At 54.1% G+C, this 15,137-nt stretch overlaps 3 protein-coding genes across 4 annotated transcripts in view; 1 reads left to right on the plus strand and 2 right to left on the minus strand.

Annotated features, from left to right (window-relative positions):
• Positions 1-606: 606 nt before the first annotated feature.
• zgc:174904 (uncharacterized protein LOC564690 homolog) lies at positions 607-7,457 on the minus strand. The gene is made up of 6 exons (XM_068747230.1): positions 7,015-7,457; positions 6,581-6,712; positions 5,156-5,344; positions 4,732-4,916; positions 4,135-4,250; positions 607-1,310 (listed from the first exon to the last, which is right to left on the minus strand). Exons 1-6 carry the CDS (start codon positions 7,091-7,093, stop codon positions 1,121-1,123), a joined length of 891 nt encoding a protein of 296 aa, XP_068603331.1. The 5' UTR covers positions 7,094-7,457; the 3' UTR covers positions 607-1,120.
• A 749-nt stretch (positions 7,458-8,206) lies between these two features.
• On the minus strand, positions 8,207-12,036 carry ndufb9 (NADH:ubiquinone oxidoreductase subunit B9). Its single transcript, XM_068747004.1, has 5 exons — positions 11,900-12,036; positions 10,950-11,112; positions 10,189-10,381; positions 9,542-9,655; positions 8,207-8,443 (listed from the first exon to the last, which is right to left on the minus strand). Exons 2-5 carry the CDS (start codon positions 11,036-11,038, stop codon positions 8,315-8,317), a joined length of 525 nt encoding a protein of 174 aa, XP_068603105.1. The 5' UTR covers positions 11,039-11,112; positions 11,900-12,036; the 3' UTR covers positions 8,207-8,314.
• Positions 11,307-15,137, plus strand: part of tatdn1 (TatD DNase domain containing 1) — a 4,127-nt gene continuing 296 nt past the window's right edge. The window contains exons 1-12 of one of the 2 annotated variants that reach the window (XM_068747000.1): positions 11,307-11,364; positions 11,933-11,998; positions 12,072-12,121; positions 12,394-12,457; positions 12,660-12,800; positions 12,900-12,942; positions 13,961-14,046; positions 14,322-14,362; positions 14,445-14,521; positions 14,590-14,660; positions 14,742-14,868; positions 14,941-15,137. The exon at positions 14,941-15,137 is cut by the window's right edge and continues 296 nt beyond it. In XM_068747000.1, coding sequence (XP_068603101.1) covers positions 11,343-11,364; positions 11,933-11,998; positions 12,072-12,121; positions 12,394-12,457; positions 12,660-12,800; positions 12,900-12,942; positions 13,961-14,046; positions 14,322-14,362; positions 14,445-14,521; positions 14,590-14,660; positions 14,742-14,868; positions 14,941-15,037 — 885 coding nt within the window. In that variant the 5' untranslated portion in view covers positions 11,307-11,342 and the 3' untranslated portion in view covers positions 15,038-15,137. The remainder of the gene's footprint in view (positions 11,365-11,932; positions 11,999-12,071; positions 12,122-12,393; positions 12,458-12,659; positions 12,801-12,899; positions 12,943-13,960; positions 14,047-14,321; positions 14,363-14,444; positions 14,522-14,589; positions 14,661-14,741; positions 14,869-14,940) is intronic. The other variant, XM_068747002.1, reaches the window with a different exon arrangement.

The following is a 15,137-nucleotide window of genomic DNA, read 5'->3' on the forward strand; positions in this document are numbered from 1 at the left end:
TCATGTGAGCGATGAGGAATGGCGAGGCGACCCGCGGCACATACAAGAGATCGCCGTCGTTGCCAAGGCAACGCTGGAAAACAACTAAAGCATAGCAGCCATTATTCAAAGGGCTAAGCGAGCAGGAAATAACCTCCTCCTGCCGTTCCAGCAGGTTTAGATTTGTGAATAAAAAGAAAGAACAAAATGAGAGTTTAGAATTAGAGATTTGGTTTTATTGTATCTCTGGCCCGTCGCCCCCATTTAGAGAGCGCCTACCTTCGTTTGTGTTTTATAATGGGTAGAGCCGCCATCTTGGTGCCGCTTGTCACCATGACAACCCGATGGCAGACCAGGCGAATGAAAAGATGGAGCCATGCTGGCGCTGTAGTACTTTTACACTCGTGCAGTTCCTCTGTAAAAAGAACAAATGTTTCTAATAAACATAGAATTCTACATTAGCGCCATGTCAGCGTGTGTGTGTGTGTGTGTGCGTGTGTGTGCGTACATGCACTCTGTACCTTCAGCATAAGTGAGGTGTGTATAGAAATAGCAGGGTATTATACTAAATGTGTGGAAGGAATATAAAACACAGAATACGTGAAGAAGACGAGATATAGTGACCAAAAAGTCCATTTCTTTTATTCACACACGAGACTGGATTTATGTTGCTAAAACAATGATTAGAGGCGTCACTAACACACCACACAATCATACATGTCATGAATATTCATATGCTCATTACTACTGGTATTAGCACAGACGCTCCACAGGACAAAACATGCTGAAGTCCAGTTCTAATGTTCCAATATATTGTTTCTGTAATGAACCATTAATCCTTTGCTAGGTCTTCCTGAGCTCTAGCCATTAGCAGGCTAAAGGCTAACGCTCTGTAAAATTAGAGCATCACGCAAACGGCATAAAACGTACTAAACAGAATATTATAGCAGAACAACAAGCTGCACAGAACCAGCTTCATTATATTAATCAGATGGACATTTAAGGATTATATTGATTTCCCTGTATTAAAAAGAGGAATGCGTGTTTTCAGGTTCGCTGGTAAATACGGCACAAGTTATTTCCAGACTTTAAATGTCCGGTTGCTTCTTTTTGTGGCGTAAACATTTGAATGGATGTTGTCTCAGTGTGGCATGGTGGTGCTGGCGCCACCGGCGCCACCGGCCATGTCCTTCTCGCAGATGAAGCGGCAGTCCATGCTGCAGGGGGCGTCGTACCAACTGCGGATCGCAACCCGCTTCAGCACACGCGTTTTCACGATGTAGCCGCAGTCCTCGTCGATGTGGTTGTTGGGTTCACCGAACTCCCAAAAACTAGAAAGGAAAGAGTCACGGTTACAGGTAAAGTCGCTCGATAACCGGTTCTGCTGCAGTGGAATAATGTTCAGAGATATTTAACAACAGAGACTCGTCAAAGGTGCTAAACGGCTCAGACACGTAGCTCGAAAAAGTTAGCTCGTTCGTAGGCGACTTTAGATCGTTCGTAGGTGACTTTAGATCGTTCGTAGGTGACTTTAGATCGTTCGTAGGCGACTTTAGCTCGTTTGTAGGCGACTTTAGCTCGTTCGTTGGCGACTTTAGATCGTTCGTAGGCGACTTTAGCTCGTTTGTCGGTGACTTTAGCTCGTTTGTCGGTGACTTTAGATTGTTCGTAGGTGACTTTAGATCGTTCGTAGGTGACTTTAGATCGTTCGTAGGTGACTTTAGATCGTTCGTAGGTGACTTTAGATTGTTCGTAGGTGACTTTAGATTGTTCGTAGGTGACTTTAGATTGTTCGTAGGTGACTTTAGATTGTTCGTAGGTGAATTTAGATTGTTCGTAGGTGACTTTAGATCGTTCGTAGGTGACTTTAGATCGTTCGTAGGTGACTTTAGATCGTTCGTAGGCGACTTTAGATCGTTCGTAGGCGACTTTAGATCGTTCGTAGGCGACTTTAGATCGTTCGTAGGCGACTTTGGATCGTTCGTAGGTGACTTTAGATCGTTCGTAGGTGACTTTAGATCGTTCGTAGGCGACTTTAGATCGTTCGTAGGCGACTTTGGATCGTTCGTAGGTGACTTTAGATCGTTCGTAGGTGACTTTAGCTCGTTCGTAGGCGACTTTAGATCGTTGGTAGGTGACTTTAGATCGTTCGTAGGCGACTTTAGATCGTTCGTAGGCGACTTTAGATCGTTCGTAGGCGACTTTAGATCGTTCGTAGGCGACTTTAGATCGTTCGTAGGCGACTTTAGATCGTTCGTAGGCGACTTTAGATCGTTCGTAGGCGACTTTAGATCGTTTGTAGGCGACTTTAGATCGTTTGTAGGCGACTTTAGCTCGTTCGTTGGCGACTTTAGATCGTTCGTAGGCGACTTTAGCTCGTTCGTCGGCGACTTTAGCTCGTTTGTCGGTGACTTTAGCTCGTTTGTCGGTGACTTTAGATTGTTCGTAGGTGACTTTAGATTGTTCGTAGGTGACTTTAGATCGTTCGTAGGTGACTTTAGATCGTTCGTAGGTGACTTTAGATTGTTCGTAGGTGACTTTAGATCGTTCGTAGGTGACTTTAGATTGTTCGTAGGTGACTTTAGATTGTTCGTAGGTGACTTTAGATTGTTCGTAGGTGACTTTAGATCGTTTGTCGGTGACTTTAGATTGTTCGTAGGTGACTTTAGATTGTTCGTAGGTGACTTTAGATTGTTCGTAGGTGACTTTAGATCGTTCGTAGGCGACTTTAGATCGTTCGTAGGCGACTTTAGATTGTTCGTAGGCGACTTTAGATCGTTCGTAGGCGACTTTAGATCGTTCGTAGGCGACTTTGGATCGTTCGTAGGTGACTTTAGATCGTTCGTAGGCGACTTTAGATCGTTCGTAGGTGACTTTAGATCGTTCGTAGGCGACTTTAGATTGTTCGTAGGTGACTTTAGATTGTTCGTAGGTGACTTTAGATCGTTCGTAGGTGACTTTAGATCGTTCGTAGGCGACTTTAGATCGTTCGTAGGCGACTTTAGATCGTTCGTAGGCGACTTTAGATCGTTCGTAGGTGACTTTAGATTGTTCGTAGGTGACTTTAGATTGTTCGTAGGTGACTTTAGATTGTTCGTAGGTGACTTTAGATCGTTCGTAGGTGACTTTAGATCGTTCGTAGGCGACTTTAGATTGTTCGTAGGCGACTTTAGATCGTTCGTAGGCGACTTTAGATCGTTCGTAGGCGACTTTGGATCGTTCGTAGGTGACTTTAGATCGTTCGTAGGTGACTTTAGATTGTTCGTAGGCGACTTTAGATCGTTCATAGGTGACTTTAGCTCGTTCGTAGGTGACTTTAGATCGTTCGTAGGCGACTTTAGATCGTTCGTAGGTGACTTTAGATTGTTCGTAGGTGACTTTAGATCGTTCGTAGGTGACTTTAGATCGTTCGTAGGTGACTTTAGATTGTTCGTAGGTGACTTTAGATCGTTCGTAGGCGACTTTAGATTGTTCGTAGGTGACTTTAGATTGTTCGTAGGTGACTTTAGATCGTTCGTAGGTGACTTTAGATTGTTCGTAGGTGACTTTAGATTGTTCGTAGGTGACTTTAGATTGTTCGTAGGTGACTTTAGATTGTTCGTAGGTGACTTTAGCTCGTTTGTAGTTACAAAAGGAGTCTGACGAGACCAGATGTTGAAATCCTGCAGCTACTTCTGAGCCTGAACAGAACCAGGAAACATTCCAGCAGGAAAGAGGAAGGTAGTAATGGAGGGGGCGGGGCATAAATGACCACAGGTTAGTCATCAACAAACGTTTTCAAAAAGAGGAAGAGAAATCAGCTGATGGTTAAAGGATCTGATGAGCTGGAACAAAACGTGACAGAAAAGATTGTGAAATGAAAACGACCAGTGGGGTGACCTCGGGGGGGGGGGGGGGCAGCAGAACCGACCGTGTCGTGAAAAGGAGGCGGAGCCTCTCCTTTTAAATGTGGGTTAACAGAACGGAGGCGAGAAACAAAAGCAACCGACCCCGTTGAGGTTCGGTTTCACCTGAACTGAAGAAGCCTCCTGGATGGGGTGAAACGTCCAGGTGTTTGTGACCGACCTCCACCTGGACGACGGGCACCCGACACCCGACACCGGACCCACAGACCCGGCTCTCGGGGACCGAAGCAGGACTCTGGCGGGAACATACCCCCCCACCAACGGGGTGCCGTCCACCCATTTCCAGCGATCCTCCGTGTGCTCGTCGGTGATCCCGAACCAGAAGGTGTTCCAATGTCCTCGGGGCAGGAGGTCCCACAGGAACGTCTGGGAGACAGCGTGGAGAGGACAGAGAAGCTGAGCGGGAGGACTTATTGATTACTGAGATGCTCAATCAAGCTTCGTGCAGCACCTAAATATACATCATAGTCCTCTTAAGTCCAGGTTCTGCTGCAGGAGTCCCAGATCTCTATATTCTCTATGAACCCGGGGGCTTCTCACCGGACCAGGATCCAGTGAGAGCCTCAAAGCCCCGACCCCCCGATCCCAGACCCCTGAACCTCAGCCCCCCGATCCCAGACCCCTGAACCTCAGCCCCCCGATCCCAGACCCCTGAACCTCAGCCCCCCGATCCCAGACCCCTGAACCTCAGCCCTCCGATCCCAGACCCCTGAACCTCAGCCCCCCGATCCCAGACCCCTGAACCTCAGCCCCCCGATCCCTGACCCCTGAACCTCAGCCCCCCGATCCCAGACCCCTGAACCTCAGCCCCCCGATCCCAGACCCCTGAACCTCTTGAACCGTTCACCTGTTCCTCGGCCGTGTGGATGATGGCCAGGTAGCCCCCCTTGCTCTCGCAGTACGACTTGCTCTCGGGCCAATCGCGTGCCACCCCGGAGATGAAGTAGCAGCTGTTGTTGAGCAGGTACCAGTTGGCGGGGCAGACGATCGGCGCCGGCGTCGCCTTCGCGGTCGGTTTGAGCAGCTCAGGAGCTAACGAGGCAAAGGGAGAAGAAATCATGATGATGATGAATATATTTATTAGATAGAATGTTAGAGTACAAGTACAGTCACACAGTAGCATGTATTACAGTACAAATAACGTCAAACATCCTGTCTAAGAGGAGCATTTCAAAAAAGCCCTTGCGGGCTTGTTTCCGTTGAAAGTCCTTCGTACATAAGCCAACCAATAGAAAGGTCGCTAACGAGCTAACCGGGAAGCTAGCGGCAACCTTCAGTGGCGCAGAGTCTGTCCTGCAGCTCCTCCTTCTCCTGCTGGAGCTCCTCCTTCTCCTGCTGGAGCTCCTCCTTCTCCTGCTGCACTCTGCTGATGGACGCCATGAGTGCCGACACGTTGACTTCCTGCGTTTGCTTGCGGACCTCTCCGGCCGCCTCAGCCCCGCCCAGAGGCGGGCTCTTACCTGTGGAACACGGAAGCAGCTTGAGCCGCTTCCTCCTTCGTGTATTTAACGCCAACAAGAACCCCGTCAGGATCCAGATGGAGCCCCCAGACACACACACACACACACAGAGACACACACACACACACAGAGACACACACACACACACAGAGACACACACACACACACACACACACAGAGACACACACACACAGAGACACACACACACACACACACACACAGAGACACACACACACACACACACACACACACACACACACACACACACACACACACAGAGACACACACACACACACACACACACACACACACAGAGACACACACACACAGAGACACACACACACACACACACACACACACACACACACACACACACAGAGACACACACACACACACACACACACAGAGACACACACACACACACACACACACACACACACACAGAGACACACACACACACACACTCACACACACACACAGAGACACACACACACACACACACACACACACACACACACACACACACACACACACACACACACACACACACACACACACACAGAGACACACACACACACACACACAGAGACACACACACACAGAGACACACACACACACACACACACACACATAGAGACACACACACACACAGAGACACACACACACACACACACACACACACACACACACACACACACACACACACACACACACACACACACAGAGACACACACACACACACACACACACACACACAGAGACACACACACACACACACACACACAGAGACACACACACACAGAGACACACACACACACACATAGAGACACACACACACACAGAGACACACACACACACACACACACACATGAACACACACGCACACGCACACACACACACACACGAACACACATGAACACACACACGAACACACATGAACACACACACACACATGAACACACACACACACACACGAACACACACACAGAGACACACACACACACACACAGACACACACACACACACACACACACACACACACACACACACACACACAGAGACACACACACACACACACACACACACAGACACACACACACACACACACACACACAGATGCTGATTCAGCAGCTCTGCACCGTTTCTGCTGCGTGTGGCGAGTTCGTTAGGCTCCGCCCTTCGTCCTCCACATTCGTGTTTCTGAGTAACCCGACAGGAAGGGCTCCAAGAACTCACCGTGTGTTGCCATGGCGATGACGGCGATCAGCAGGGCGGCGCACAGCGTCGCCAGGCAGATGGTGGCGAGGCGGTACGACCCGGGGCCGCCCCGCCCGGGCGTGGCTCTGGCCGGGACGACCGCAGGGAGACCTGCAGGTGGAAACGGGAAACACCCCATCCAGACCTGAATCAAGCGCCCCCTTTGGGGAGCCTCGAGGGACCCGAACCAGGTGGAGTTGGAGGCGTAGCCGCCGACAGGTACGCGATCACCATGGCGACGGTGTCGATCCAGGTGGGAGGGGAACGAGCTGCTTGGGGGAGGTCGGTGCTATTCTCGCTAGAATTATTACGCTTTGTGGCCACGCCCACTCAGGTGATTTCAGAATAAAGTTGAAGTAAGGGATTGAACGCTCCCTTTGACCTTTCACCCCTCTCCGGCGGCGGCGTCTTACCGGCGGCGTCGTGTCCCTCGCCGTCGATCAGCTTGGAGTACAGCCGGTCACGCCTCGGCGCCGTCCCGGCTCCCGACATGCTGGCGAGGTTCTCCTCGAGTCGAGACGCTCGGCAGGAAGGTGCGTTCCGGTCAGGCCCTTCAGAATAAAAGCACGCAGGAACTGCTCGCTCCAGCGCCGCCCATCCCAGAGGCGTAAACAGGAAGTGAAAGCAGCCGTTCCTTATATGGGCAGCAGGACCGGGGGCGGCTCCGGTGTCGGTTCTGCTGAAGGACACGCCTCCTTCCTACTCTCTCTCTCAGCGTGAACTCGACCTCACGCCGCCGGCGTCACGCCCAGGCCGACCTGCAGGTTACCCCGGTTACCTGCCGGCCAGGTGACAGCTCGGCACACACCTGTGACCTGTGACCTGTGCAGAGGCCCTTACCTGAGGGCGGGTTTACTTCCCGTTGCTTTCGTACCAAAGTCCCATCATGCATTGCAGGCGGATCAGAGAAGGCCCTTATTGGCCGCCGTGGTTTCTACTTCCTGCCGTTGTCCCTTCTTACCTTGAGTCACATGACCCTGAGGTCATGTGACTCAGCGTCCGCTCGTCTTCATCTGATTGAATTTGAGGACTTTCCTGCTTCGGGTTTTACTTTTGGGCCCCTCTGGACGAGCTCCGAAACGGTTGAGGGGTCCGTCCCTCCGTCTGTCTCTCTGTCTGTCTCCGTCTCTCCGTCCGTCCCTCCGTCTCTCTCTCTGTCCGCCCGCCCGTCCCTGTATCCCAGCGGCGTTCGGCGCTCTGGCGTTTATAACATCGTCCTGTCGCCAGGAGTGATGGTCCCTCTAACCCCCCCGGGTCCCCCTAACCCCCCGGGTCCCTCTAACCCCCGGGTCCCCCTAACCCCCCGGGTCCCTCTAACCCCCGGGTCCCTCCACCCCCCCGGGTCCCTCCACCCCCCGGGTCCCCCTAACCCCCGGGTCCCTCTAACCCCCCGGGTCCCCCTAACCCCCGGGTCCCTCTAACCCCCCGGGTCCCCCGGGTCCCTCTAACCCCCCGGGTCCCCCTAACCCCCCCCCCGGGTCCCTCCACCCCCCCGGGTCCCCCTAACCCCCCGGGTCCCCCTAACCCCCCGGGTCCCTCCACCCCCCCGGTCCCTCTACCCCGGTTACCCCGGTAACCCCCCTTCACTGCAGGGACACGCTGTCGTTTCACCATTCGTAGTTTATTTGAACAATTACAGGTTTGCAGTTTCACCTCAGACTGAACACCGAGGACTCAGGTGAGTGGCAGACCCCAGGAGGCGGAGCCTGTCTCCTAGGGGCGCTCCCTGGGTCGGGTGACGTACTGCCACCACAGGGGGGGGAGATGGTCCTCCTCGCGGGCCGGAGGCAGGGCTTCCGTGGTCAGGCGTCCGGCTTCGGTCTCCGCCTGCAGCTGGGCGACCTGGAACCGGACGAGGACACAAAGCTAGCAGCTACTGTCCCCAATACCAGGGACATCGTCCAGACGAGGACACAAAGCGCCTGAAGCTAGCAGCTAGTGTCCTCAACACCAGGGACATCGTCCAGACGAGGACACAAAGCGCCTGAAGCTAGCAGCTAGTGTCCTCAACACCAGGGACAACGTCCAGACGAGGACACAAAGCGCCTGAAGCTAGCAGCTACTGTCCTCAACACCAGGGACATCGTCCAGACGAGGACACAAAGCGCCTGAAGCTAGCAGCTACTGTCCTCACCACCAGGGACAACGTCCAGACGAGGACACAAAGCGCCTGAAGCTAGCAGCTACTGTCCTCACCGCCAGGGACAACGTCCAGACGAGGACACAAAGCGCCTGAAGCTAGCAGCTACTGTCCTCACCGCCAGGGACAACGTCCAGACGAGGACACAAAGCGCCTGAAGCTAGCAGCTACTGTCCTCACCCCCAGGGACAACGTTCAGACGAGGACACAAAGCGCCTGAAGCTAGCAGCTACTGTCCTCACCGCCAGGGACAACGTCCAGACGAGGACACAAAGCGCCTGAAGCTAGCAGCTACTGTCCTCACCACCAGGGACAACGTCCAGACGAGGACACAAAGCGCCTGAAGCTAGCAGCTACTGTCCTCAACACCAGGGACATCGTCCAGACGAGGACACAAAGCGCCTGAAGCTAGCAGCTACTGTCCTCACCACCAGGGACATCGTCCAGACAGGTGCGTTCACATGGACACGTTTAATCAGATTAAAAGACTGATCGGAATGAAAATGCTTCTGAGACAAACACGCTGCCGGAGACATTAACGGAGGACAGTAACAGCTCAAACGGGAAAACGTGCAAAACAACAGGGCGGAGCCACGTTTTGTTTACAACGGAAGTCGCTACGTCGTCTTCTACTATTTCCGGTATATTTGGTATAAATTGCACGTCAAAATAATTTATTCCGATCGCAAGTGTGATGCAAGAACACGCACGTCCTCATCGATCAATATTCTGAGGGTCCATGGAGACGTTTTGTCCACATTCAGAAACGGATGATTGATGTCTGGAGCGGCGACGCCCACCTCTTTGTCCCAGCTCTCCAGCCTCCGTTTCTTCCACTGCTCTCTCTTGGTGAAGTAGTCGGGGTACGCGGCCTTCTCTGAGGGGTGCCAGTAGTCCAGGACCCAGTCCATGGCCTGCAGGGACAGAACAGGTGGTCTCTACCTGCTCCAGAGAGACGCCGCCCGGAACACAGTCGTCCTTCCTCACACGTCCAGCAGGGGGCAGTGATGACACACACATTCCAGTGTGTGGAAACGGTTCGAAATGCGTTCCGACCAACGAAACGTAGAACGCGTGTACGTGCAAAACATCCGTATCCAGACTTACAGATCGATCCAGTTTACAGATCGATCAGCTATCGATCAGCTATCGATCAGCTATCGATCGCCGTTTGTCCCGTTCCCAGAGAGCAGAACGCCGTTTAAGCCGGACTTCCCGATCGCTGCGTCGTAGCGAACCGGCTTTCTAGTCGCCGGTCCGCTCTCTCTCAAACGAGTGTAACGAAACCATTTTATTATAATTAAAGATTTGTCTGCGAGCCAGATGCAGCCATCAAGAGAGCCACATCTGGCTCCCGAGCCAGAGGTTCCTGAGCCCTGGATCAGAGGAAGCATGGGGCGCGTGGCGACGGCCCCTGATTGGTCCGTAGAGGTGAGCAGCGGCTCACCTTGAAGCTCTCGTATCTCTCGTAGGACGTCCCTCCAGGTGAATCTGGGAAGATGTAGGGCTGAGGGTGCTGCTTGTCCCAGAACTCCTCCTCCCCCGCCTTCAGCATCGCCGTGGCCGCCAGCAGGTCCCGCTCACGCTTGCTCTCATCGAAGCGAGCGCGCAGCAGGCAGGCGTAGAACCGGTACTTGTCTCTGATTGGTGGAAACAGAACCGGTACTTGTCTCTGATTGGTGGAAACAGAACCGGTACTTGTCTCTGATTGGTGGAAACAGAACCGGTACTCGTCTCTGATTGGTGGAAACAGAACCGGTACTTGTCTCTGATTGGCGGAAACAGTTCAACATGTGGTCAATCTACGAGCACAGAACGCACGGGCACGCGCACGGGCACGCGCACAGGCACACACAAGCACGGGCACGCGCGCACACGCACACACGCACGGACCCACACACGGGCACGCACACACACACCTGCAGACAAGCAAATTAAGGCAGAGGTGGTGTTGGAGTGAAGGGCAAACGGCGTAGTTGCACCTTCTCAGGTTCGGTGCCTTGCTCAAGGGCACCTCTCCATCTGTCAGACCAAGCTGGTCTCGAACCGGCCTCCATCCTTCAGGGCTGGGATTCAGTAGTTTCTGTTTCTATGTTCTTCGTGCTAAGTTAGCTAGCCACTGACGCAATTGCTAGCAGACAGCCTAGCCATTAGCTTAGCGTCACAACAAGCAGGCCGCGCGGCAGCAGCCTTGTCCCGGCCTCTCACCTGTAGACGCACCATGACTCCAGGTGTCGCAGCGACTTCTTGTAGAGGCGCAACACCTTCTGCTGGTGAGTCAGGTAAGCAGAGGCCATTTCCGCCGTCCCCCGTCACCTTCTCGCTCAGCAGCGCGGAGGATTCTGGGACTTTGGCCTTTGACCGTAATTACCTACAACATGCGCAAAGGTTTTGTCGATTGGCGCAGTCAAGCGCTACTTAGAGATATTAACAACATTCATTAAAGTTAATTGTGATTAACATTAATTCTAGTTCAATGCTTTAACGGAAGCAGCGGGACATGCAGCTTAATCCGCTTTATGAGGTGCGTCTTCTATCGCCATTACGGTAGCGTGGCGCCGTGACGCGGGGAGCGACGCGCGTTCGTCTTACGCAACAAACATGGCGCAGCATAAATTAATTGGTAAGATACTCGTGACCGTGTAAATAAAATACACCGAGTACGGGAAGACTCCGGCCGCCACTGTTCACCGGACATGCTAGTTAGCATAGCGGCTATGCCTGAGCCCTGCATCTACCGGACATGCTAGTTAGCATAGCGGCTATGCCTGAGCCCTGCATTTACCGGACATGCTAGTTAGCATAGCGGCTATGCCTGAGCCCTGCATTTACCGGACATGCTAGTTAGCATAGCGGCTATGCCTGAGCCCTGCATTTACCGGACATGCTAGTTAGCATAGCGGCTATGACTTGGCCCTGCATTTACCGGACATGCTAGTTAGCATAGCGGCTATGACTTGGCCCTGCATTTACCGGACATGCTAGTTAGCATAGCGGCTATGACTTGGCCCTGCCCGCTGCTGCAGGTACCGGCGTCAGACCGGGAGCTCTAACCGCGCGGACCAGCTAGTTAACCGGCTAGTTAACCAGCTAGTTAACCCGCTAGTTAATGTCGTTTTCTATTGCAGTTAGCTGCAGGTGATCGTTCATGTTGCTACCGGTATCAGAACTGTGATTATCCATTGATCCAGATATCGGCGTGAACCTGACGGACCCCGCGTTCCGAGGTCTCTCCAGGGGGAAGCAGAGACACGCAGGTGAGACGCCGCCGCGTCCGTTCTACGTCAGACGGTCAGACAGACAGGTGACACGCGTGTGAATCTTTGACAGACGACTTCACGCAGGTGATCGAGAGAGCTGTCAGCGCTGGTGTGGAGAAGGTAGGCCGTCCTCGGGGGGGCGGGGCTTATTTACACGTGATCTAGACGTGCTGGAATGAGATGGGACACCTGCTCGGGGGGCGGGGCTTATTTACACGTGATCTAGACGTGCTGGAATGAGATGGGACACCTGCTCAGGGGGGGGGGGGCGGGGCTTATTTACACGTGATCTAGACGTGCTGGAATGAGATGGGACACCTGCTCGGGGGGCGGGGCTTATTTACACGTGATCTAGACGTGCTGGAATGAGATGGGACACCTGTTTGTCCCAGTTTGTGATCACAGGAGGAAGCCTGGCCGACAGCAGGGAGGCCCTGAAGCTGGCGGAGACCCGAGGTAGGCCCGGTGGGGGGGGGGCCCGGTGGGGGGGCCCGGTGGGGGGCCCGGTGGGGGGGGCGAGAACTTAACGTCTCTGAGCTGGTGTTCTGGAACCTTGACACCAGCGCTCCGCCTCTTCCAGGTGACTTCTTGCTCCGCCTCTTCCAGGTGACTTCTGGCTCCGCCTCTTCCAGGTGACTTCTTGCTCCGCCTCTTCCAGGTGACTTCTACTGCACCGTCGGCTGCCATCCCACCCGCTGCAGGGAGTTTGAGCAGAGTGGAGACCTTTACCTGTCTGGCCTGGGGGGGCTGGCGGCGGCACACCGAGGGAAGGTGGTGGCCATCGGGGAGTGTGGGCTCGGTGAGCGGCGTCCAACAGGAGCCCCGCCCTCCCCGGCCCGGGGGGGGCGGGTCCATTGTCCTACGGTCCATGAAGACGTTTCTCTGATGTCTCTTCCAGATTTTGACCGGTTGGAGTTTTGCCCCAAACGGACTCAACTCCAGTGAGTATCAGTGAGCTGCTCCCTGATTGGCTGACGTGTCTCTGAGTATCAGTGAGCTGCTCCCTGATTGGCTGACGTGTCTCTGAGTATCAGTGAGCTGGTCCCTGATTGGCTGACGTGTCTCTGTGTATCAGTGAGCTGGTCCCTGATTGGCTGACGTGTCTCTGAGTATCAGTGAGCTGGTCCCTGATTGGCTGACGTGTCTCTGAGTATCAGTGAGCTGGTCCCTGATTGGCTGACGTGTCTCTGAGTATCAGTGAGCTGCTCCCTGATTGGCTGACGTGTCTCTGAGTATCAGTGAGCTGGTCCCTGATTGGCTGACGTGTCTCTGAGTATCAGTGAGCTGGTCCCTGATTGGCTGACGTGTCTCTGAGTATCAGTGAGCTGGTCCCTGATTGGCTGACGTGTCTCTGAGTATCAGTGAGCTGCTCCCTGATTGGCTGACGTGTCTCTGAGTATCAGTGAGCTGGTCCCTGATTGGCTGACGTGTCTCTGTGTATCAGTGAGCTGGTCCCTGATTGGCTGACGTGTCTCTGAGTATCAGTGAGCTGGTCCCTGATTGGCTGACGTGTCTCTGAGTATCAGTGAGCTGCTCCCTGATTGGCTGACGTGTCTCTGAGTATCAGTGAGCTGGTCCCTGATTGGCTGACGTGTCTCTGTGTATCAGTGAGCTGGTCCCTGATTGGCTGACGTGTCTCTGAGTATCAGTGAGCTGGTCCCTGATTGGCTGACGTGTCTCTGAGTATCAGTGAGCTGCTCCCTGATTGGCTGACGTGTCTCTGAGTATCAGTGAGCTGGTCCCTGATTGGCTGACGTGTCTCTGAGTATCAGTGAGCTGGTCCCTGATTGGCTGACGTGTCTCTGAGTATCAGTGAGCTGGTCCCTGATTGGCTGACGTGTCTCTGAGTATCAGTGAGCTGGTCCCTGATTGGCTGACGTGTCTCTGTGTATCAGTGAGCTGGTCCCTGATTGGCTGACGCATGTGCTCCTCCTCCTTTGTTCTGTCGGCCAATAACAGATACTTTGAGAAGCAGTTCGACCTATCAGAGGAGACCAAGCTCCCCATGTTCCTCCACTGCCGGAGTTCCCACCAGGAGTTCCTGGGTAGGTTTGTCCCCCGGGACGGGACGGGACGGGACGGGACGGGACGGGACGGGACGGGACAGACACACGGATAATTTCAGACTGGACTTCCAGAACGTTTGCGTTCAGTTCTCCTTTGCTCTCATTGGTTCTTTTATCCCGTTCAGAGGTGTGTAACAGGAACAAGCGCCGAGGTTCCAACACCTGAGTGGGACGCTGTCCCCCGGGACGCCGTCCGATCAGACGCTGTCCCCCGGGACGCCGTCCGATCAGACGCTCTGCTTCTGTTTCCACAGACATCCTGAGGAGAAACAGGGACCGGTGTCCTGGGGGGGTGGTGAGGACCGCCGCTGTCTCCATGCCGTCCCCCTTCGTCCCCCTTCGTGTCCCTTTAGTCAACACCTGACTTGTCCTTCCAGGTCCACTCGTTCGATGGGACTGCAGCGGATGCCGCCGCCCTCGTTGACCTGGACCTCTACATTGGAATCAATGGATGGTGAGAGGATTGTCCCCAGCGTCTTTCAGAAGGGGGGGGGTCCTCTAATCTCCGTCTTGTCGTTCCAGTTCTCTGAAGACGGAGACCAACCTTGAGGTGATGAAGTCCATCCCGAGCGAGAGACTGATGATAGAAACCGGTGAGGACGCGAGGACACGAGGACGTGAGGACGCCCGTCCTCCGTCCTCCGCTAACGCATTCACACCTGTGTGGCTTCCAGACGCTCCGTGGTGCGGCGTGAAGGCGACGCACGCAGGCGCCAAATACGTTCAAACCACATTCCCCACGAAGAAGAAGTGGGAGGCGGGGCTCTGCCTGAAGGACAGGAACGAGCCCTGTCACCTGATGTGAGCAGCCTCAGGTAGACGGCGACTCATCCACGCCCACCGCTAGGCTAACGGGCTAACTGTCACCTGCAGACAAGTCCTGGAGGTGATGGCCGCCGTGAGGGAGGAGGAGCCTCTGGAGCTGGCGACCGTCGTCTACGACAACACCATCAAAGTGTTCTTCAGCTGAGGAGCAGCAGGTGAACCCCTCGGGGGCGGAGCCACCTCCTGCTTGATTGAGCCTTTGGGGGCGGAGCCACCTCCTGCTTGATTAAGCCTTCGGGGGCGGA

This window comes from Brachionichthys hirsutus, chromosome 13 (genome assembly GCF_040956055.1).
Source record: "Brachionichthys hirsutus isolate HB-005 chromosome 13, CSIRO-AGI_Bhir_v1, whole genome shotgun sequence".
NCBI lineage: Eukaryota > Metazoa > Chordata > Actinopteri > Lophiiformes > Brachionichthyidae > Brachionichthys > Brachionichthys hirsutus.

Coding starts and splice junctions, on each gene's coding strand:
- zgc:174904 (XM_068747230.1), bottom strand. CDS start 7,093: ATGTCGGGAGCCGGGACGGCGCCGAGGCGTGACCGGCTGTACTCCAAG. Junction 6,713..7,014: donor CGAGGGACACGACGCCGCCG/GTAAGACGCCGC, acceptor TTCCACCTGCAG/GTCTCCCTGCGGTCGTCCCG. Junction 4,251..4,731: donor TCCACACGGCCGAGGAACAG/GTGAACGGTTCA, acceptor GCTGTCTCCCAG/ACGTTCCTGTGGGACCTCCT.
- ndufb9 (XM_068747004.1), bottom strand. CDS start 11,038: ATGGCCTCTGCTTACCTGACTCACCAGCAGAAGGTGTTGCGCCTCTAC. Junction 10,382..10,949: donor GAGTCATGGTGCGTCTACAG/GTGAGAGGCCGG, acceptor TCCACCAATCAG/AGACAAGTACCGGTTCTACG. Junction 9,656..10,188: donor AGAGATACGAGAGCTTCAAG/GTGAGCCGCTGC, acceptor CTGTCCCTGCAG/GCCATGGACTGGGTCCTGGA.